Genomic DNA, 22,913 nt, shown 5'->3' on the forward strand with positions numbered 1-22,913 from the left:
GCTGATAATCATATCCATACAGGAAAAAGAAAAAAACTCGCCACCTTGCCATTAGTCATAAATGCCAGATGTACCCAAATGTCCACCAAATGTGTATTAATCCGCAACAGAAAGTAGCCCCAGACAAATCCATTTTGTGTTTGGCCATCTTGTTTCCCTCTTTGAAAACTGTTCAAACGCTTTGATTTAGATCCAAATATGAGAGGAAACTTTGAAGGATTTATGTGAAGCATTCTCTGCAAATGATTCACACCACGTTATGACACATGTGCAATAAAGGATCTTTAATAGCAGTAATGGCACATCAGTTCCTGTTTTGTTTTGTTACTTCTTTGGAAGTTTACATCACCAGCAACAACGATTTCTCCCGACATTTTGATCAGAAGAAGAGCAGCACGAAGAATGGAGACAAACGCATCTCCATCCATTTACTTAACTGACATCTCCATTCTGTGAAGAGTGGAGAAAAAGTCAGTAGTCAGTAGTTTATAGGCTAGTTATCCAGAAACTGTCGGCTGATGTGTTTCTTTTAACCTACATACCTTCCTACTAACAGCTAAGGTTATGCAAATTTTCCAGCTATAGCTGGTTGATTAGTTGACCTATTGATATGATTGATGGTCTGTTCAGCGCTATCCTTGGTTCTGATAGCTTTCTCTCTGACCACTCTACTTTCCCAATACAATGGTATAAGTTCAACTGTAAAATCCAATGAATTGTTAGTAAAATATAAATACATCTTATGGTGTGTGTGAGTATGTGTGCATGTACTTTATAACTAATAACTATAGGGCCTGTCGTAATAGCGTGCACTGGGGCACTGGGGCACTGGGGCCGCCGTAATTACCTGACACCACTGCTACAATATCTTGGTGTAGTATTTCTTGCTGTAAATGCAACTGTGATTCCTGAAATACCATTGTGTTTTCCTTACCGTGCTTTTTTTCCCCTGATTCGTCGTGTGTTCTGATTTTTCATCGATTTGGTTCGATTTGATGTGCTTTCTTTGCACCTCATGGCCACCGTATTTCTCCCATACGTGAATGAACAAAAGCACAAATAGACACTCGGCAAACAAAATAACATTCTTTATGCTTGGGTCATATCTTCCAGAGATACAAAAATGCCTTTAGAAAAACATATATTAGAAGTAGGATGCACTGTAATAACCACAGAATATACTGTACAAAAGGCACATACTCTGAAAACTTAACAGTATTGACATCATCTTTCCTACAGTAAGTGCCGAGCGGCTGGAACGTTGGAGTCAGTTTGCCGGTCAGGAAACATGTGACCAGATGGGGGAAATGTCAGTTAACAACATTATATGTAGACATCATCTATGTCCATGTCTTCACTGTGTCTGTCACCAGATTTGTCTTCCTCTGTATGGTCACGTGCAGCTTTATCAGTGTTTATACTAACAGTCTCTGTTTGGTCAGCATCAGGCTTATTCTCCTCAATGCTGACATGTTTTTGAACAGGATCTGCACAAGCGTCTGTTTCTTTAGCGGGTTTAGTGTTTTGTTCTTCCTGAATATCAGAATCTGTGTTTCTGGCGTCTGTGACGTCACTTGTGTGATTAAGAGGTGTTTGACTGGGCATGCTGGGGGCAAATTCTGACTCTGTCCCATCTGTTTGATTGTGGTAAGTTTGTAAAGTGTCAGTGGAGCTGCTGGAGTCTGAGATCTGCTCCTTAGCTGTATCAAAGGACTCTGTTAAAATGCTGTCACTGTTCGAATGACTGGTGATGGTTTCTGTCTCAGAGGCGTCCACAAAAGGGCCATCTGCATCAGGAGGATTCATGTTGTGATCTTCTTTCCCACTGGCATCTCCGTTATTAGTGTCTGTGCAGCTATCCTGCTCATCATCGTGGATCATACAAGTTCTCTGAAGTGAGTTGTCATGAGATTTTTCATCTTCAGGTGTAGACGTGAAAATGCCGTTTCTCTTAACCAAACTTTCTGTATGTTCCATATCAGCATCAGAGCCCCTTTCCCTCTTTTGGTCAGGCTCTGTGTCTGCATCGACGACATCCTCCTGACCAACAGCGGTGCCTTCCTCTCCAGCCAGAACTCTCTTCAGACTCTGGGCTCTGTCTCTGTAAACTTGGCACAGCTCAGGGTCGGGCATGTGGTGGCCGTGGATCTCAGCCAGCTTCATGTAGACCACATAGAGAGCCTCGGGGTTAGCTTGGTCTTCCAGGGCCGCCGCCAGAGCCAAATGGAAGTAACCCACTGCATCAAAAGCATCCTGGAGAGAGTGGACAGAGCAGAGGTCAGCGCAGGTCTCATTTAGATTCGAAGGCTTGATTTTGATCAACATCATTTACTGGAAAATGCCACCAAATATAGATAAGACAAAAATCACAAAATCTTTTTTCTACAGGACAAGGGGAAAAATAATCCAAAATCTAAATGTCCTACCACCTTCCCCTTCATCGAACAAGGAAAAGTATCTTGGAGTAGACATATCTTACTACAAGACTATGATTTTTCAAATAAAAAACTAAATTAACTTATGTGTTAGATTTTCGATAAATAACATAAGTCTGGCTGGTCAATGTCTTAAAAGATCTGCAAATTAATTTGGACGAAAGAAAAGACCAACTTCAGCAAATTTTGCATTTGAGTGACTCACTGTGTATATTCTGTTTCCTCATGCAAATGCAAACACAGAAGTATATTTGTCTCCGGTACCTTTAGTTTGTGCAGAGTGAGGTTGCCCAGTCTGCAGTAGACCTTGGTGTAGTAGCGAGCCTCCACTGGGTGCTGCAGGACGGGTGGACAGAGGGACAGGGACTTGAGGTAGTAGTTTTCTGCCATCTCATACTGCTCCAGGCTGTAGTAGACTGTAGCCAGCCGGTGGTAGGCTGTCCTTTCATTCAGTTGCACACCTGAGGACATACAACCACGGCCAAAGTCAGCCACGCCACAGCTATTGGCTGTACGTTATCAGTAACAGTTAACAAAGGCTCTGTTTGTGGGCCATGCATGTACTCTGCACCTGTTTTGCTGGCGATCTGAACAGCCAGTGTTGCGTACTGTAGAGCCTCCTCCTGCTCTCCATAGTTCATCAACAGCTCTGTCAGTTTACCCAACAAGCGGAACTCTGAATGGATGACTCTGATGCTCCGCGCGAACGGCAGACTTCCATCCTGAAACCAAAACATGAGTTTATCAAGGAAAATACTGCATCATGTACATCAGGCATGGAGTGTCCTTTATCTTACCCTGTAGAAAGGCAGTGAAGCCATCTGGTTCCTGTGGCCTTTAAAGTAGACGTCTCCTGCTTCCTCGTAGATGCTCATGGCAAAGTGAGGATCATTCATCCTAAGGGCTGTCTTCACTGCTGCCTGTCAAATACATTATATCGTCAATCACTATCGATGGCATCTAACAGTATGCAAAACCTTAGGTCAGGTAGTGGCAGCTTGGTGAGGACGTGATGAAGCAATGAAAGAAAAATGTAAAAGGAATGAGGAGTGCCTACATACTATGGATGCTAGCTTTGTGGAGGAGCAAAGGACAGAACAAGGACAAGAAAAAAACTGAAAAATGTTCCCCGTCCTCCATCCAACGCACCGCCACATATTCCCTCTTCCTCACCTGCAGGTACATGTCAGCCAGCTCGTCCTCGTGGATGAGGTAATAGATGCGTCCCACCTGCAGCCAAGTCTCTGACTCTTCCTCTCTCTTGCCCAGATCAATAGAAATCCTCAGGCTCTGCTTGGTGTAGTCGAGAGATTTTCGAGACGATCTGCAAGCCACAGAATTGAGACAGTTACTCCAAAACCAAAGATCTTAGATAAGAAATGGCTAAACAGAGGATAAGAGCAAGTGGAAAAGGAGGGGTGGAAACTCACTTTTCAGTGTTGAGTGAGAGATAAAGGCTGCTCAGGATTTCTAGATACTCTCCTTCCAGCCTCTTGTCCTTCAGCTCTCTTGACACCAACACGCAGTGCTCATAGTAGACGATACTCTGGCCATACAGCAGCATGGTAGCATACAGCCGACTCAGCACTTTGGCCACCACCATCTGACCTACGAGAAAATAGATTACCTGTTGCTCCTGAGACTAAATGCACTGTGAAACATTTATGATATTTACTGAGAACTATAGAACGTAGAGCCTGACCTTTACTGCACATTGACATGGCTGACATTATCAGCCATTTTCAGCCAACACATATGTGTGGCATCAGCGTATAAATAAGGAATTATGGTACAAATGTAATATATTTGAGATTGTTTAGACACAGTGTGGCCATTGTAGAATTTGTCCAAAAAAGGCAGTGTTAAGTTGATTAGCACATAGCAAATCTCTTATGTACTTATGTTAAAACTTTTGAAATATGTAGATATGTAGAAAAAAACAACAGATTTTATATGCACAGGTCAGCGCTCTTATCTAACTTTTGGCAAGAAGGCGAATAAACTATTCCTGTTTTATATTGACTACTCACTGTGTAAGTTTCTGGCATGTAGTGCAATTAGTAGTCCCATTTCATAACACGCCCTAATGTCCTGACTCCTCCCCCTGTCTTTGTAGCTCCGCCCCAGCCAAAGGTAGGTCTGAACGTGCTCCTCATCTGTGGGGCTCTCCCAGAGCTCCAGAAAAAGGTGCAGGGACCTGGTAATACAATCACCATCACGATATGTAACTCTTTGTGAACTCTTTCCACATTTGTTTTAAGATATCTGACCTCAAGATATCTGACCTGACCAGGAAGCGTTCTGCTACCCAAGATGCCCCCACATCGAGTGCCAGGCAGCCCAGGTTGGCCAGTGCCAGGGCCTGGTTCCTCTGGTTTCCACTTTCCCTGGAGATTACCAAGGCAGAGTAGAGATGCCAGCCTGCCTCTTGGATGCAGCCCTGCCGCCGCAGACACAAAGCCAAGAGGTTGTGGATCACTCCTCGCTGTGTGACACTGTCTGTGCCCTGGAGTACACACAGATTAGACGTGATCACAGAGAGGAACAGATAAAACCTCCATTTTAAACCAAGTGCTTCTACAAATTCTGATTTATGCAGGTGGTTAGCATTGTTTGGTGTACCTGGAGTGATGTGAGCAGTGGCTGTAGGACACTCTGGGCCCTCTCAGCCTGGCCTGTCAGCACCAGCAGCCACCCGAGCAGCACAGAGGCCTCAAAGCCCTCTTCCTCATTAATATGGCCTCCTGTCTCCACGGCTTGTTGAGCACAGCGCACCGCCTTATCTAGAGCATCGTACTGCTGGTAGACTGAGGCCAAGCCCTGACACAGGTCCCTCTGGGTCTTCATGTCCTCCCCTTGCTCAGCTATAGCCAGGGCCTGCTGAAGGTAAACCACAATCTGGGCTGGGAGCAGGGAGGTCCCTTCCTTCCAGCGTGGGTTCAGGCGAACAGAGTTCCTGATAAACAACTCAATCCTCTGGAAAGCTTCATGGAGGGAGTGGTCCTGTCTCGAGTCCAGGCTAAGTGAGGCCAGTGCCAAGTAAGGCATGTATTTACGATGATAGAGCCAGCTTAAGAGCCAGTTTAGGTCCAAAGGAACTATGGGACGCCCCTCTGCAGCAGAGAGAGACGCTGAGAGGAATTGGAGTCGCTCAACAAACGGAAGCGCATCATCCGTCTTCCTTAGACGCAGGAAGAGGCTGGAGATGAGGTAGCAGACGCGAGCCTCCAGGTGTTTGTCCCCCATCACCACTGACCTCCTCAGCAGCAGCTTCAGCAGTTCAACCTCGTCAATGGACGTGAAGGTGTGGCAGGGAAGGCAGAGGAGCAGGGCACTGGCCTTCTCCAGAGTCTGGGGTAGTTTGTCTGTCATACGCTGCTTCAGGTAGACAGCGGTGAGGTTTGTGAAGAGGGCGACCAGGAGCGGCGTGTCAGAGAAACTGTCTACGAGAACACTGAGGGCCTCCTCATAGTACACACGTGCCTGAGGAGAGGAGGAAACAAATAACCTGAAACAAAAGACCTCAGCAAGTAGAATTTTTACTACTATTACCGTACAGTCACACTTGCCTTAAATTGCCTCTTTAGGGAGGAAAAAAGCATGTTAACGTATACACAGCAAACATATTAATGCTAGAAATGAAGCACATACCTGGGAGAGCTTTAGCTTCCTGGCACAGAGTCTTCCCAGGAGGAAGCATGCCCGTCGATGTGCCCAGTGCATGCCCATCCTCTTGGCGCACTCCCTGACTCCCTCTAGGTGCACTGATAGCTCTTCCTCTGTCTTACCACTGAAGGTCACCCACAGGAAGGAATACTGCAGGTCGTACAGGGGCAGGAAGTCATCCTGGAAGAAATAACAAACAAAACAAGAGGCTTTTGATGGGCTGTATGTGTTTGGTAAAAAGACTTGATGGAACAACTGTAAACGTCCCTATTATTAGTTTGGACTGATTCTTGTTTAGTGATTTAAACCTGAGAAGTTACACTGCCAGGGTGGAATATGTGTTAGCATCTTTAAACCAACAGGTCAAACTTTGTATGAACCATTAGCATCTGACGAACAATGACTTCTTCAAGTCATGATGGTTTAGAGCAAAAATCCTCTTGAAAAGTCACAATTGTCGTTCATGAAAAAAAAAAAAGTTACAAGCAAATAAGTAAGAAATCTTTGATTCAGTGCTTGGCCCTGTAGTGAGTAAATCAGTGAATAAACTGGGACCTGGAAGTGTTGGTGGTTGAGCAGGGTCAGCGTGGGGTCACTGAGCTCGGACTCCTCCCCCTCCCAGCTGTTCTCCTCCAAGAAGAGAGGTGGGTCTTCCTGGAACTCGTCCAGTTCCCTGAACGTGTCATCCAGAGTGAAGGACAGGCGCTCTCCCTCCTCCGGCAGGGGATTGTGGGAGTGACAGAGGGACAAGCGAGGATGGGAGTGAGACAGGGACGTGCGAGGGGAGGAGTGGTACGGGGGTGTCTCTCCGCTCGCCTCTGACATGACGCTCTGACGGGCACTTGCAGGAACCTTATTATCTGGGAAGAAGACAGATACGGTAGTGTGTCAGTGTGGAGCAGAGAAGCTGATAAACACATTTAATTTTTTAAAGCTGTTTGAATGCATTAACCTCATAAACATCTGGTTTCCTAATCAGATTTTAAAGCATTACCATGTTTTGGCCGATTTCTGATGTACATGAAGTCAGTCGCATCCAGTCTATCTGGAAACACACAAGGTAAAACAATTTAACCGTCAATTTTCCACTTGGGGATAAAAATGGAAACATTTTCCCAGAATGAATCACTAACAGTATCACTACTCACCACTAGGAAACAAACATGAGATGCACATCAAATCAGACAGGACCTATATTTCAGTTATGCTCCTAACCAGCAGAAAGGACAATATCTCTTGATCGGCCCGGTTGTTTCTTTACCTAGCCTGTAGACAGAGCTGATGTCAGACGAGAAGAGTCTCTCCAGCAGGCCGCTGTCACTTGGCTCAGAGCACGGGTTAACCTGAGACAGGCTGGCCCTCTCCTCCTCAGTCAGAAAGACCAATTGTCTGTCTCTGTGTGAAGGAAACAAAGGCAGCATTATCCTTTCTGCCGTCTCCCCGGCCTCCTCACCCAGTCTTTTCTGTCCAGACTGCAGATACACTTAATAGGATTTCATAAAAGATCAGCAACAACACCAAAAAACGAGGCAACCAATGTGGATTTGATAAAGATAAAGTGCTTTGAATTTGGAATGATGCACAACATCATCAGACAGCTCAAACAGCTAAAAAAAGGAACTACTTACAGGGGTGCGGTGTCCAGAGGTTTTACGTGGGCCTTGTGGATGAAACCAGTGTGACCTGTGGATGTGTGTGTTCCTATGAACACGCCCAGGCCTCGGACTAGTAGACCCTGGATCTCCACGAAGTCACCTTGACTCAGCTGAAGCTCACCTGGGGCCACTGGACTGTAGTCAACCACTGCTACGCAGGAACCAGTCACTGTAGTAGTAGTTGATGAGGAGAACAACATAAAGACAAGAAATACACATCAGAGTTGAGGTCAGTATGTAAAATCTTTATACCGTACTGTAGGCTTTTTATATCATGCCAAAGAACTAAAGCTGAAATGCTTTTCACAAATGCAAACAGGTTGGAACTACTAATATATGCATAAGCATATCTATATTGATCCACTGTGGCTGTGCGCTGCTGTCTTCCAGTAAAAAGGGAGTGGATCTGTATGATATTATCCTCTGTGTTTGTGAACAGTAAAATAACTGACTTCACAGCTGTCCACCAGCTAGGTGCTAACTTGATCTGTCTGCCGCTGGATGCTGAGCAGGTGGTGCACAGTGGGTAATTTGAAGCTTTTTCACCAAAAACAGCAATCTATTGTGTCCGAAAGCAAGTCCACGACAGCAGTGAGAGTGAACCAACACAATAAAGTTAAACCGCTAAACAGTGAGCTGAAACTCACTACAAACTAATGTAGAAAAAACTTGATCATAGCGGCTTTAAAGTAAGAATTTGTATGTGATTAAGGAGTCTTTCATTTTGATGGTAGAGGTTCAGTATACTGTATGTGAGTATAGTAATCTATGGGATGTTGTATGTGCAGTGGCGGAGGGATATTCACATCTTTTACTTAAGTAAAAGTAACAATACCACAGTGTGAAAATGCTCTGTAACAAGTAGAAGTCCTGCATTCAAAATCTCATTGAAGTACAATAGTATAATATCAAAATATACTTAAAGAAACAAAGGTAAAAGTACTGATGAATAATAATAACAATAGAATAATATATATTATGTGAGTGGATTATGATTATTGACTCTTTGATGTGGCTTTATATATTGCTGCGTAGCTTTAATAATAACACATCATCATTTATCAGTTGCTTCATGATTTGTGTTAATTATCTAAATCTGCAAAGTAACTGCTAACTAAAGCTACTAAATAAATGTATATAGTATAAAGTATAAAGTAGCATAGAATTGAGACACTCAACTAAAGTACAAGTGCCTCAAAATTGCACTTAAGTAAAGTACTTAGTTACATTCCACCACTGAGCATGTGTGAACACATGTTATATGCAGAATGACTTTACCAATTGAATGTTCAATTAGTTCCTTTTCAGTTGGTGAGCATCCAGCATTGCCTGGGTACTTCCTCAGGAACCACCTGACCAAACAGGAAATATAGTTCAACACAACCACGCCAACAAACAAGCACCTCCTTTGCTGCTGCTCTGTTCATTCAGCCAAAAGCTTCGACCAGAGAATGTGTTAATCGTGCTATTGTTTGCAGTGCAAATCAAGTGTGGCATACATGAGGAACATAGTGTGACTCACTGGTAGAAGGGGTAAGGCAGCGGCTGCATGGCGTTGACGGGCACCAGGCCGTGACTTCCTGTGGAGAGCATGGTGCCCTCCCACATGCTGTCCTGCCCTGTGTCCCTCACCATCAGCAGGTCATTCTTTTTGAACGACAGCTGTTCCTCGTCGTCCTCATCCTGCTCACTTCTTGTGAATAGTGCTTTGGCGAAGAAGGATCCTGCGAAGAGACTTGATTTATTGTCGGAGAGGTTCGAGCTCAGGACATGTACTGCATGCATGTGTGAATCCAGACATGCAAAGCAATTTCAGTCAGCGTTTTTGTGTTGAAAAAAGTCACAACACTTGCGTTAAAGATTCAGCAAAAATGCTGAAGCTTGTGCGCCCTCATTCAGTCAGAGGCAAATGATGGATGTTTTATATCCCTCCTATTAACTTAATGTAACTCTCATCACTATTTGCCAGCACTGCAGTCCTATTAGACATTTCCGTAGAGCTTTTTGTCTGGGGGATATGTTCAGGAGAAAGTAATGTAGACCAGGCAAGAGAAAATCAATATACATCCTTGGAGGGAAGTAGTGTAATAGTTTTGCTTTAGCAGAACACTGACTCGTTTTATAATGCATGTCAAAAAAAAGGGGAAAATTGCTAAAATTCACCAGTTTTAACTTAATTCACTCGTACAATGCAAAAAGGGGAAGTTGTGGAAAATAGATAAATAGAAATTATAATTCGGACTTGCAATTAGAAGTCAATTATGCTTGAGACATTGGCTGTATACAGTGAGGTAGATAAGCTCTGACAATGACAATACAGCATCCACTGCTATAATATGTCCAAAGCCATGTGTGCCGGTATGTTCCTTAGGCTTTCATCGTGTTAATTGGGGTCAGTGAAAATGGATTAAAAGGAATGGGATCAAATGGCAGCTGCAGTCAATTACGGTATAATTACAGTGACGAGATATAAGACACAGGTAAAGGTTTAACTACCAAAGTGTACGTTTTGGATAAACCACATGTCATTCCTGTTAACAATGTTAACACTAGTGCTTCCCAGTCCTGGTCCTAAGGGCCCACTCTCCTGCACGTTTTCTCAAATGATCAGCACATCATCCAGCTCTGCAGAAGCCAGATAATGAATCTGGTGTGCAGGGACACATCTAAAACATACACTGCAGGAGGGCCCCAGGATCAGGACTGGGAACACTGGTTTAGAATGTAACAGTAGTTTACCTTGTTCTCTCTCTCACCGTCCGTGTCAGTGATAAAACTGTCCATAAAAGGCTCACTGAGCTTCAATAAAATGACAGAATGCAACATCACTGACCCTCCTGGAGTAAAAGGCCCAGATAGAGGGTGGCTAGATGTTCCTCGTCCACAGTTATGTTGATCTCCAGGTCACTGAGCAGCTCTGGGTCCAGCCAGACGGACTGATCACACAGGAAGTTCTCCAAGCAGCGAGCCACATAACCTGGGGCAGCGCACATGCAACACCGTCACAAATACAACCCAAAGCAATCATGCAAATATCACTCCGTCCTCAACAGCAAAACCTTGTTATACAACTATGATGATAATGAAAATAAAAGGAAAACAATTTTTTTCACTCCAATGTCAAATACTAATAAGTAACAAAGTTTTAGTTTTAGAAATGGTCGTAGTGTTTACCTAAAGCCAGGTAAGTTGAAAACTTCCAGATTTCCTCCACAGTCTTGAAAGTGAGTACGAAGCTATCCTTCTCAGCATGGACAGACACCAGACGTGCAGACAAGTCCTGCAGAACCAAAGTCTCATGTTTCAGTAACAGAACATCCACCCACCTCCATAAAGTGCACAATATGTATATAGTTTAATATATCATATGCATTATATGGACTCTTATCACATCATAATGCACTCACGATACCAGAAGGTTTGAGTAGTACAGTAATGCCTATGCAATGTCAGCACTGTAAGGCCTGCCTGTCACTCACCTTAAAGAGCTGGATGACATCCTGGCTGTTGCTCTCCACCACTCTGAGTCGGGTGCGCAGCGCCTCCTGTAGGGCCCGGTCAGGCTCCGCGCTGGAGCGCCGCCGCCCAGTGAACAGCAGCACAAATTCTTTACAAAAGACAACAACAATGCTGTTGTGAGTCACTATTAGTGAATTATATGATTTTTTTTTCTTGTGGAATAACAATGAATATAAACAAATCAAATGCAAATAAACTTAGAGGTTGAATTAGCTTAGTGAACGAGAGAGAGGACTCATCATCCATTGTCTACCAAAGTTAACCAATAAAGATTTAAACAAAGTATGTATTTATAATGATTTATAATAAAAATTACTTTTTGAACATTTATGCCTGTAGTCACTGAGACAGAGACAGAGAGACAAACTTTCAAGAGTTCATTAAAGATTTTCTCGAAGAGCTCATATTTCAGTGAGATGCTCTGTGAGCAAAACGTTAGTCCCTGGAGGAATAACAAAGCCATTAAGTCCTCTTATTGGACTCTCAGTGTGGCCATTTAAATCCATTTGAGAGGAAGAACCTAGGGGAACATGATGGATGGAGCTAAAATGCTGAGTGAGTAAAACATTAGTAGACAGGGAAATGTGCATCATCTGTATGCATAAATATGACCTGCATGGACAATGCTTCTGCTTATAAAAGATAACTAGTTTAGAGTGACTAATGTAAAAGCTAGTGTTTTTTTCAGTACGTGAATACAAAAAGTCAGACAAATGGAGTGGCCTCGCATCAATAAATGTACCTGTGGAGAATTTCTCTCCCAGCGACACAGTGCTGCCTCTGAGGAAGGCCTCTCGCTTCTTCCAGTAGCTGTCAGGCTCCACCCCTCCTTCACCTGAGTCCACCACTGGACCGTCCTCCTCCTCACCTGTACCTGGAGGAGGAAGTCAGGAAAAAAGCTGCTGGATCAAGCTTAGATTCTCATCTTCCCTGATTCAGACACACTCAAATAGGAAACTCAGTCCAGTGTTGGCTAAACCGGTGTTTCCTTAATCTCTATAAACACATATGATAGCTGATGGGTTCAGAGATTGGTGTTTCCTAAATAGGGTTGTTTTTGCGTGACAAAGACAGGTGTGTAGAATGTGGAAACAATTTTATCAAAAGGGTCATCAAAGTAGACCCAGACAGTCTGACTGGAGATTTAACTGGAATTGTTGCCAGGTGACACAATCACTGTTTTGCCATTTAAGAAAACTGTGGTCAGTATGAAGTCATAGAATAAAGGCTGAATGTATGTATTAGAGAAGCGATTTGTCTGATGTACCCCAACAGTTTTGTCAGATGAACTCACATATTCATATATTTGTGTATTTGTGTATGTTTTGCAGAAGGCTTTGCAGAAGCCTGATGATTGATGACGACCTGTTGATTTCAATGAGGTGTGTGGGAAACACCTAAAACATGCAGGGCAGGGGGGGGTGTTACAGCTTATTCAATATATACAGTATATACATGTGTGTGTGTGTGAGTATGTAGGTGTGTGTGTGTGCATATTCATGTATGATTTTAGTCTTTAATTTTATTATTAGCTGACCTACTTCACCCAATAATAAGTACCCCTGTAACCAATGAGAACTGCCCCTGGTTGGCTTAGTGAGTTGGCTTTATTTCAGCACATAAACAGGATCTTAACAGTTCCCAAACCTATAAATATCAGCCAGATGGATGCGTATAATGGCTGGATATTGCAGTAAAGCAGAGACAGGCTTCCCCTGCTTTGCTCCATTGTGCAGGGAGGATGTCCCAAACACTTCCTCAGTGTGTAACCACACAGACTGCACCACAGCTCAGCTGAGCCTCACGATGTTGTTTGTGCTCCAGACTAATCAAGGACCCTTTGATAATGTGATTTCAGATTGATAACCAGGGATCATAGTCCGCAGTAGTCTGCTATACCTTGAGTCATGATGTCATTTCCTGAGAAGTGCTCATTTGCTCCTCCGAGGGTGTATGGCGGTTCCCTCCAAAGAGCATCCAGCTCAGCAGGAGAGATGTCTGTAAACAGAGAAACAAATCAGTTCATGGACTTGAATGGGACAATACACATTAAGTCCCCTTTGTGTGCCCTTTTTTAATCAGTTTCAGTAATCATCAAATACTTTTTAAGTTTTTTAGACTGTTCAAACTGAACATCAAGAACCTTAAAGGAATAGTTTGTCATTTTGAGCAATACACATTTTCACTTTCTTGCCAAGAGTTAGAGGAGAAGATTTATGCCACTCTCGCGTCTGTATTGTTAATATAGTAGACTATAAAAAGGAGTGGATGTAGTCACTGTGACATCATCCATTGGTTTGAATGCAGGTTTAATGCACTTCTGCATTGGCTTCACTTTTTAGACCCAGAAGCGACGTCCACTGCTTTTACACAGTCTATTGTCAAAGTTCAATCAGAAAGAAGTTCAGGATCATTTAAATGTACACAGTCTCATACAGTCTAAGGTGAATATGCAGCTGGTTAACTTAGCTTAGCATTAAGACTGGAAACACAGGCAAACAGCTAGGTTAGCTCTGTCCGAACAATAAAAATAAGCCTACCAGCATCTTTAAAGCTCCAAATGTTCATGTTATTACATGAAAGCCAAAGTGTAAAAACACTTCATCACTTTACAGGGGATATGTGATAGAATATTTCTTGGCTGGGAGCAATTTCTTGGCAATCAGTGGAGACTCCATGACGTTCCTTCTCCAAGCCAAGACGTAGATAAGCTCCTGTCAAAAGGTGATCGTAACATGCTACGGTTTTTGTACAGATTAAATAAATAAGATAACATGTTAGACAGCTCTAGAGGTGGTTGTATTGGTTATAGCCAGTCTGGCTGTATCCAGTCTTTAGCTATGCTAAGCTAAGTGCCTCCTGGCTGTAGTTTTAACACACAGACATGAAAGTGGTATTGATCCTCTCATTTCTGCAAGAAAGCAAAATAAGAATATTTCCATAGGTGGGGGGGTGGGGGTCAGTTAAAGTTATAGTGGGATATGGGTGCAGCATTTTATACTGGAAATGCCAAGTTCAATACATTGATTAGTGTGAGGAGTTATCTGGGTTTGGGGGGATACAGTGACATTGAACACACACAGGCCCGGCATGGATACACAGCTGCACTGACATCAGAAAAACCTCCAGGCTCTCACAGCTGCCCTGCCCCTGACTCCACTTTTACATCAGCACAGTCACATGTTTTCAGACACAGTCAGACACCATTGAAATGAAAAAGGAGGATACGGTGAACCAAATAGTAACAAATAAAGTAATAATTTTGATTAAAATGCCACTTTTTGCCCATGCTTTGTCAGTGCAAAAACACAACAGAGTATTATCTTGATGCAAAGCATTCACAACAACACAACGGGGCGCACAACTGAACAACACAATGCAACATGACATTAGGCCGAAGAGGACAACAGCCTATTCTTTTCCGTCCTACAACACAGAGCACAGTTAGCACCAACAGGACTGTTCGAGTCAACACAAGCACAGTCATGCTGCTACAACACAGAAACACACCATGTCCTTTTTACCTTCTTGGCTAAGTGTGTTACCCATGTTGTGTATAGACCTATGCTCTTGTCTATCTGAATGCAGCAGTCCGTCTCATGACGGTACAGCAGTAGCACTGAGAGCGGGCTGGGACAGACCTGTGAGGGAGGAGAGGCAGACTTTGATGAACGGTCCACAGCAGGAGGAGTTCAGCAGCGGTCTGCAGCAACAAGACGCCATCTGGCCCAAGAGCCGGCAGCTCCCAGAGATCAATGCCATCCCATCAGTTCCCCCCAGCCTCTTTAACAGCAACTCACTCTCTTCCTCTCTGTTGGGCAAGCCCCGTTTCCCTTCCTATTTCTGTATTCCCTTTCCTGCCCTTCTCACTGTCTTTCCACCACTTAGTGTTTACTGGATATGTCTCTTCTGTCCCACTGCATGCCTTATCTCTTCTTCTTCTTTATCTCTCTTGGTCTGCTCCTCTTTATAATCCTTCTGTCTCTTGCTGTCTCCATCTCCCTCCTCCCACCAGCCTCTCTCTCTCTCTTCAGTAGCTGCCCAGTTAGTCAGTGAATGCACAAAGCACTGTCTGCGATTGGTATGAGTGCGTGGGGGGTGGTGAGAGACCCCCTTCGTGTTCCCTACAGTATGTGAGTATGTGTGTGTGTGTGTGTGTCCCGGTCAATGAAAATATGCACAGAATGTGTGTCACAAAGACAATGTGTGTGTCTTTTGTGTGTGGTGCTGGGAGAATGTATTGCTGAGCCACTGTAAGGCAATGCCACACAGGGACAGGCTGCAAGGTCACAGCGAGGGGGGTGAAAGTTGCCCAGTGCCATAGATCGAGGATCACTTTATCCACATCGCACAGTTCTTCTGCTCTCTGCCATCCCATGGGTGACAAACAGATAATATGACATGAGCACGCATCGACAGCATCATCCTGCGCGTAAGGTCACCATGAAGAAGAGGACGGAGATCCAAGATGGAGAGTGAATGATGAGTCCTTGCAGGTTCTGACTGTTTAAGGCTTCATGAGGGATGTGTATTCTAAGGTCAGAATCACTGACCCCATGTGACCCTTTACCATGTGAGAAGCCTATAATCCAGCAATGGCTCCTTTTGGAGTGTGAATTTCTATTTCTGAAACTGATGATTCTCTCCAACACAGAGAAGATAGCCTGGAGCCTCTAGTTTGCCCGATGTTAACCAGTGTAATTGGCCAGTTATACCGATAGTGCCAGATTTTAAGGCTGTGTTGGGTGTGGTGTTGATGATCTAGGTGTGTCATTACAAGACATTACTGACCGTTCTCTGTAATGTATAACAACCTATAGGAGTCGACAGACGAACAAATCTCTTCCTCTTTATTTAGAGAAGCTCTCAATAGGATGCGCAGAATAAGAGTAAATACAAGAGGATGGCTGCTGTAGCAAACACTGTGCTAAGAGTACCGTGACCTCACTGATAAGCTGCTACTCCACAAGAGATAGTATGTAATAGGATAAACGAACAGATTAAGCTGGATGAAATCACAACATATACATACAGTAATCATTCAACTTCTACTGGGACACAATGTCTTTAATGTGGAAATATTTCAAAGTGCAATGAAATAGAGTGGGCTAATACTACACCAACCTCACCTGTAACGTCACTATTATTTATCAATGTTCTAAGTCTGTATGGCCACAGTATTGCAGTATTGGCAATACTGGGCAAAATATATGTTTTAAATATTACACTATATGGCATTCGCACAAATATGTTTGCATCAACATGGGCTAACATGTAGTATTATATGGTTTATTTATCAAGCCTACAGATTATTGAAGATCAATTTTTCTTGCCATATTATAGAACACAGCTCCCAGTGCATTGAACTGAAATCATGTATTAATTTGCATGTAAACAAAAGTGAAATCTTGTAAATGAGAGAATGAATAAAAGTATTAGTAGTACTTTTTGTATATTTAGGTTGAGGTATCGACCATAGATGGTCCAGATCCAGCAGCTTCACCCTAAGTTTGCAGCACCTTGCCTATAAAATTTAATTCTGGCATTCTTGGACCATGCAAGACTTTCTTCCCTCTATGAGAATGTTAAATTTTTCATGCTTTGAGAACAGAGAACATAGAAATGCACAAGGAACTCTGAGTCTCTGCAAGATAAAACTTTAAAACTGCGAGTAATTGAAAACAACAGGGCAAACCAGCTGATCTGATGAACTGATAATTTAGTGTTACATCACAGAGGGAGAGATGCTTTGTGTGACTTCTGTCACGTCATCTAGTATCACTGATCAGGGAAAATAAACGCATGAAGATTCATCCCCCTTTGTGCCCTGGAGACAAAGAGGCTGATATCCTTGACTGAGACCAGCCACTTCGTCTTGTTTATGTAGCGGCTGAACAGTCACGATTGAATCTGTACGTGTGTATCTTACAGCTGTAAACAGGCTGAAGGCATGTCATGCCGCTCTTTAGACTCCCCAGCTTGTTTCTCATAGAGCAATAGATTCTGTCTAATCTAATAAACACAGGCTGCTCAAGGCTGTAACAGTGCCTTTGTTTGAACCAAAAGGGGCGTCAGTTGTCTCCAGTGACATCCACTTTGAAACAAACAGAGATTGTCAATAAAAAACAATGTGTAATCTGATTTTCTGGTGATGCGGTATACAATTAGAACACCTGTTGGCCCAGCTGCAGCGACCAAACCTTTCCTCCTCTGAGCGGCTGCACATTAGGACAGCATTGGCAAAGCCTCATATAAACAATGCAGATGATTAAAGACATGTTAAGCCACAAACACAGTATGCATTGCCTGTAACTACAGGGGTTGGCGAGTCCATTTACCACATACCATAAATGACCTTATGGTCTCCACACAGTCTGAAACCACAGCAAAAGCCTGAACTGCAATTGTGACACTCGGCAGTCCGTGACAATAGCATTCAGCCTAATGAGAAACATGTGGTGTCAGCAGAGTCTGGCTGTGTTCAAACGCATGACAGGCAGGGGTTGTTTGGGGTGTTTGTCACTGTGTATGTGTGTGTGTGTGTGTGTACTATCTAGATTTGGAAAATGCGGTACAGGAGTTAGCAGAGAGTAATATGAGACAGGGGTTATGTGCTCTAAGTTTAGACTAACCCCCCGTTAGCTCACTCTCATGCCTGTGCGTCTAGGACAGAGCTCCCTGCGGGGAGATTCCCACACTGTTGCATAGCGGCATGTGTACAACACTGCAGCAAACATTGTGGAAGTATAATTGCAAATTCGCCATGCTTTGTAAAGACACCAATTTTAATTTCCACAGTCTGACATTCTTTCATTTATTAGCAATAGGATAGAGACATGAGGAGACTTTGGACTGTCAGGAGTAAGTACGTTTTTTTGCTCTTCAGGAGACTTTTACAGACACTATGAGGCCACTTGTGAACAGAATGAGGAACTGCAATCACTAAATGACAGTTGCTGTCCATTTAAAGCTCTACTGTCCATCCTGCGCCCTGTGGACTGACAGCTACTTTATGGTTATGTGACTAAGTACAAAGTACAGCAGCGTTTAAACCTGCTTAACAGAGAAAGGTCTATGACACAGTAAGACTCAGAGAGTGGTTAGTTGTATTAAAAGCAGAAAAAAAGCCAGCTCTTACCTTTGTGCTGCTGCCAGCTCTCCCCTCTCAATTCATTCCTCATGAGCGTGGCAGAATGTGTGTAAATCTGTCTGTGTGTGTGTGTGTAGTGTCACCATTTAACTGGTGAACTGCATCTCATGATAGCCTCCGAGACTGCCGTCATTCTCCACTGTCAGCCCAAAAGCACGGGAGAGAAAAAAGAGAAAAGAAAGTATGTAAGTCAGTGATAGTGTGTGTGTCCTGCAGTGTGTGTGTGTGTGTGTATGTGTGACAGAGGCTATCCCAGACAACATGTCACTGACTGAGGAAGTTGTTTTTTTTTTGCTGTTAACTCCTCCCATCATTTCTCTTGGACAAGGGCACAGCCTCCCCTTTTCTCTCTCTCTTATTTTCTCCCTCACCCCTATCCAAATACATACACACTCTTCCTCTCTGTGGCAAAAACATACAAGCCTAAAAGAAGGCTGAACTTGTCAAAAGAAGTCAGGTTATAATGACATTTTATTCTCCCTTTTAAAAGCTATCAAACATTGCCAATTATTCTGACACCTTTTCCCACTTAGAGTGGCTAAAGTACAACGAGCGCAGTCTATTTCCTCATTCTACAGCACCAGTTGCACCAGTTTGAGAGGTTTAGAGGCACAAACAGTCTACAAATGTTGAGTCCATACCTGAGAAATCACTTGTCTTCATTCCAAAGGTGCAGAGCCTTCACAGTCCTGCCCATCAGCTCACACACACAGCCGACATTCCGCTCACACAGTTCACTGTAATGTGACGAATTTACCCTCATGTGCTGCATGACAAGGCAAAAAGAAAGTGACCTCTCCTTATCATCGACACCTTTTCACTTTCTGGGTCGTGTCCATCCCTATCTGTGTGGGGGGAGATAACAGTCCACAGACCAGCGTCGCTTTGGTTTCTTGTGGGGTTTTTTTGTCTGCTTAGTTAAATATAAACTCTAGAAGTGATTGTGTATCCCCAGCCCCCAGTGCACCATGACAAAGTCACCCTGAACACAGAATATCAGCCCTGCACTGCACATGTGATCATGAAATTGGCTATGCAAGGCTGCAAGACACAGACCATTTATTCTGCTCTGTTTGCAAAAGTGTGTGTGTGTGTGTGTGTGTGTGTGTTTGTGTGTGTGTGGGGCAGAGAGAGAGAGAGAGAGAGAGAGAGAGAGGGAATGTGGATGTATTGAATAGCAACAAATTAGAAATAGACAGGAATGGGTGGAGATAGCAGCGTAGCGTTACAGGGTGGATGTTAATGTGTGTGTGTGTGTGTGTGTGTGTGTGTGTGTGTGTGTTTCCCCAGGCCATGTGGCTGCACAAAGGGCAAGGATTGTGAGGGTTAGTGAAGAATGCAGCATACTGCTGATCAGTGCTACTGATAGCGGATACATGGCCTGAGTGTGATTGACAAACAAAAGATGCATTACCTTTAATAGAGAAACACTAAGTGGATGATTAGGACATACAATGCTGCAACACATTAGGACTGCAACAAAAACGTGATCGTGCCTCAGTCGAGCTCCAAACAGCGAAATGTGTGCTCAGTATTGCTGCTTTATGCTGCTTGGCGAGCTCTAAGGGGTCAGTTTCCATCAGAAGGTGCACAGTGATGTCAGCAGCGTGCAGGTTTGTTCCAGTTATAACACACATCAGGGGATGTTTGCCTTTATTGCCGATTAGAGGGCACTGGCGCCTTTGCAGACAGTGACAACAGTGCGCTGACCCGACGGCCTCCTGCCCCGCTGCCTTCAGTGCACAGGAAGGCCGGCTTCCTGTTTTTCTGCCCCATCGTTTTGGAGGAACAAAAGCACCGAGTGGGATTGACACAGGAGCACCCGGCACATGACGGGCCTACGGGGCACCCACCTAGATAATGTCACACACACCTACACACACCTCAGTGAGGATTTAAGTAAATCATTACCCTTCATAACTCTGATACTGATAATAGTCAGCTCCGAGGTCTGTAAACACAACACTAGACATGTAAAAGCACTGCAGGGTAGGACACTCATAATGTACACTTTACTATATAAAGCCTTAGATTGTGCTTTAAGGTAGCTGGGCAGAGAAAATATGGAAGAACAGATTGAGGACACTGAGGTGACACTGTACAAACTCCAGGATGAAGTACTTTTTAAGTTGCCTTTTTTCATTTAATCATATGTAATCCATTTCTCCGTGAGTGAAATCCACACTGAAGTTTTCCAAAGCTTCCAGTTGAGCCTGAGAACCAAAACTGTGCGAGGGAGAAAAGCAGATTAAAGGACAAAGAGAGAACATCTTGTACAACCCCTGAGCTTCAGAACCAAAAAGGTAAGATGGAGCACGGCGGCAGAGAGGGAGAGAAAGACAGAGAGAGAGAGAGAGAGAGAGAGAGAAGGAGAGGCGCCTCTCACATCCCGCCATTGTCCAGCTTCCTCCAGGCTTCAGGACCAGGGCTTCCTCGGGACATGGGACATGGTGGTTTTGTTACTTTTAATAAAAACAGCACACACACACACACACATACACACACACATAGTACAACCAGTAGACGATAACCATTACCACATATTATCAAGAGTGCTCACTCTTTCTATAAAAGGCCACCACAAGATATGTTATTACATTTAAAACTGCCCATATCATATATTCTTAGCATAAAGAAAACCTGTCTAGGCTAGTTGCTTTAAAAGGTGATCCGACTTGACTGATGGCTGAAGCTGCTTGGGAAACAGCAGATGAGTGTTTCACCATTAGATGGAGATCTCACCACATTGATCCCACTGATCCCTCTGACACAACACTGAGTCTGCTGGTAATCATACAAAGTCAAAGCACAGGGACCAACTCAGTGTCAGCTGCCATGAGAGGGGTCACTTTACAGGCCAGTAAACAGCCTGTCAAAGACTGTGACTCTGCAGTCTATCTATATCAACAGGTCCACAATTAAAGCTCTCCTCCTCTGCAACAGCTCCACCGCAAATAATCCAATTAACTCATTTGCTTACGTCGATTTTCCAGAAGAGGGCGGTGTCCTAACAGTTGTAGCAGCAAGCCCAGCCTAGTGCTGCACAACAACACCAACAAGTCATCTCACAGAGGCTCTCCAGTCTTTAAACCGGGTTGTTTTGACTGTTCCTCCCAGTTCCCTCCAAAGGGCACTGATCCGTATTGTTCTGCATCATTTCATATCACTTGACTTATTCCCTAATTAGTTTAAAACGCCTAAACCGTGGATGATCTCTATCTCAGCTCTCAGCCCGAGTGAAACAGTGAATTAAGGCTGAGACTGATGAGTTTTGAACACTTAGCACTTCCAGCAGTGTGATGTAGGGTACAGCGTCCCCAAAGCGTCCACGGCAGCCCACAGTGACGTCGCTTAGCCAGGATAAATAGAGAGAGACGTCAAGTCAGCCGCAGAGAGGCAGAGCCATACCGGAAATACTTAAACTTTACTTTCATAATAAAATCAGGAAAGTGTGGGAATAGCAACAAGGGCTCCAGAACGAGGAGGCTGCTGAGTGACTTGTTTTTTTTTTACACATGGACACAGCTCATGACAGCTACACCACAGCCTGCTTGGCTTGTGTTAATATAGCAGCAAAGATGATGATTTGTAAATGAAAAAGACGATAATGCTTATAAATGGCTAAACATTTCAAATGAACATGTACATTTAGTGAATAATATCTAGGCCCCTTAATATGGACTTGATTTTAACCTCAGGGGCTTTTAGAATTAAATGGGCTTAAATCTAACATTTGAATAGATTTTTAAAATGGATGCATGTTTACAGCAAGGAAAAACTTCTGTGGCAATTAAAATATATTTAAAGGGTTAATTACAAGCTTCTAAAATTACTGTCGTTATTATTATCATTATTAATATTAAGAGTAGTAGTAGTAGTACTAGCGTGTTTCATTTTATGTTTTTTTCTATTTCAGATTAAGGGACAAGGCGTCATCTGAATGACGGATAAATATCAAATACATTTGATCTGATTACTTTAGTGGTGACTTGAACGCTCAGCTACAGAAAGAGCAAAAGCCGTGAGAATAGTTTATTGGTTTTTATTTTGAAAGTGCAGACCGGAACAGGCGTGCTGTGGCCGTGCTGACAGCGCGTAAGAGGCGCGCGGTGCCAGCAGCCGTCCACCGGCGGAGCTGGAGGCAGCGAGGAGCGACAATGTGAAGGTGGAACCGGACGGAGCAGCGTTGTGTTGTAACCTGTTTCCCTGAGACAGAAACACAGCCGACATTCTAACTCAGCAACAGCAGGAGCTTTATTTGGAAATTACAACCACTGGAAATACCCTCGCTTTATTTTTCTTTCCTCTTATACATTTTTTTTTTTTTTTTTTTTTTTTTGCTGCTCTCTTTCTGGCTCTGTCCACCTTCTCAGAAATTGACTGGAAGCGGTGTTGCGGGGATTGAGGAGCGTCATTTACGTTCCCTGGATAATATTCATCTTTAATGACACAATTTGGAGGGAGTGAAGTGCTCCGCGAACACCTCCT

At 43.7% G+C, this 22,913-nt stretch overlaps 1 protein-coding gene across 1 annotated transcript; it reads right to left on the bottom strand.

Annotated features, from left to right (window-relative positions):
• Positions 1-1,096: 1,096 nt before the first annotated feature.
• On the bottom strand, positions 1,097-18,567 carry sh3tc2 (SH3 domain and tetratricopeptide repeats 2). The gene is made up of 22 exons (XM_070836879.1): positions 18,414-18,567; positions 13,175-13,273; positions 12,018-12,149; positions 11,236-11,363; positions 10,931-11,036; positions 10,590-10,733; positions 9,279-9,480; positions 9,035-9,108; positions 7,730-7,925; positions 7,363-7,496; positions 7,096-7,146; positions 6,657-6,961; positions 6,087-6,281; positions 5,058-5,918; positions 4,721-4,941; positions 4,466-4,632; positions 3,866-4,043; positions 3,609-3,759; positions 3,233-3,355; positions 3,007-3,157; positions 2,700-2,896; positions 1,097-2,253 (listed from the first exon to the last, which is right to left on the bottom strand). Exons 1-22 carry the CDS (start codon positions 18,454-18,456, stop codon positions 1,324-1,326), a joined length of 4,788 nt encoding a protein of 1,595 aa, XP_070692980.1. The 5' UTR covers positions 18,457-18,567; the 3' UTR covers positions 1,097-1,323.
• Positions 18,568-22,913: the final 4,346 nt, after the last annotated feature.

Source organism: Pempheris klunzingeri, chromosome 9 (genome assembly GCF_042242105.1).
Source record: "Pempheris klunzingeri isolate RE-2024b chromosome 9, fPemKlu1.hap1, whole genome shotgun sequence".
In the NCBI taxonomy this organism is placed as follows: Eukaryota; Metazoa; Chordata; class Actinopteri; order Acropomatiformes; family Pempheridae; genus Pempheris; species Pempheris klunzingeri.

Coding starts and splice junctions, on each gene's coding strand:
- sh3tc2 (XM_070836879.1), bottom strand. CDS start 18,456: ATGAGGAATGAATTGAGAGGGGAGAGCTGGCAGCAGCACAAAG. Junction 10,734..10,930: donor TTCAACTTACCTGGCTTTAG/GTAAACACTACG, acceptor GCGCTGCCCCAG/GTTATGTGGCTCGCTGCTTG. Junction 6,282..6,656: donor TCAACCACCAACACTTCCAG/GTCCCAGTTTAT, acceptor TATTTCTTCCAG/GATGACTTCCTGCCCCTGTA.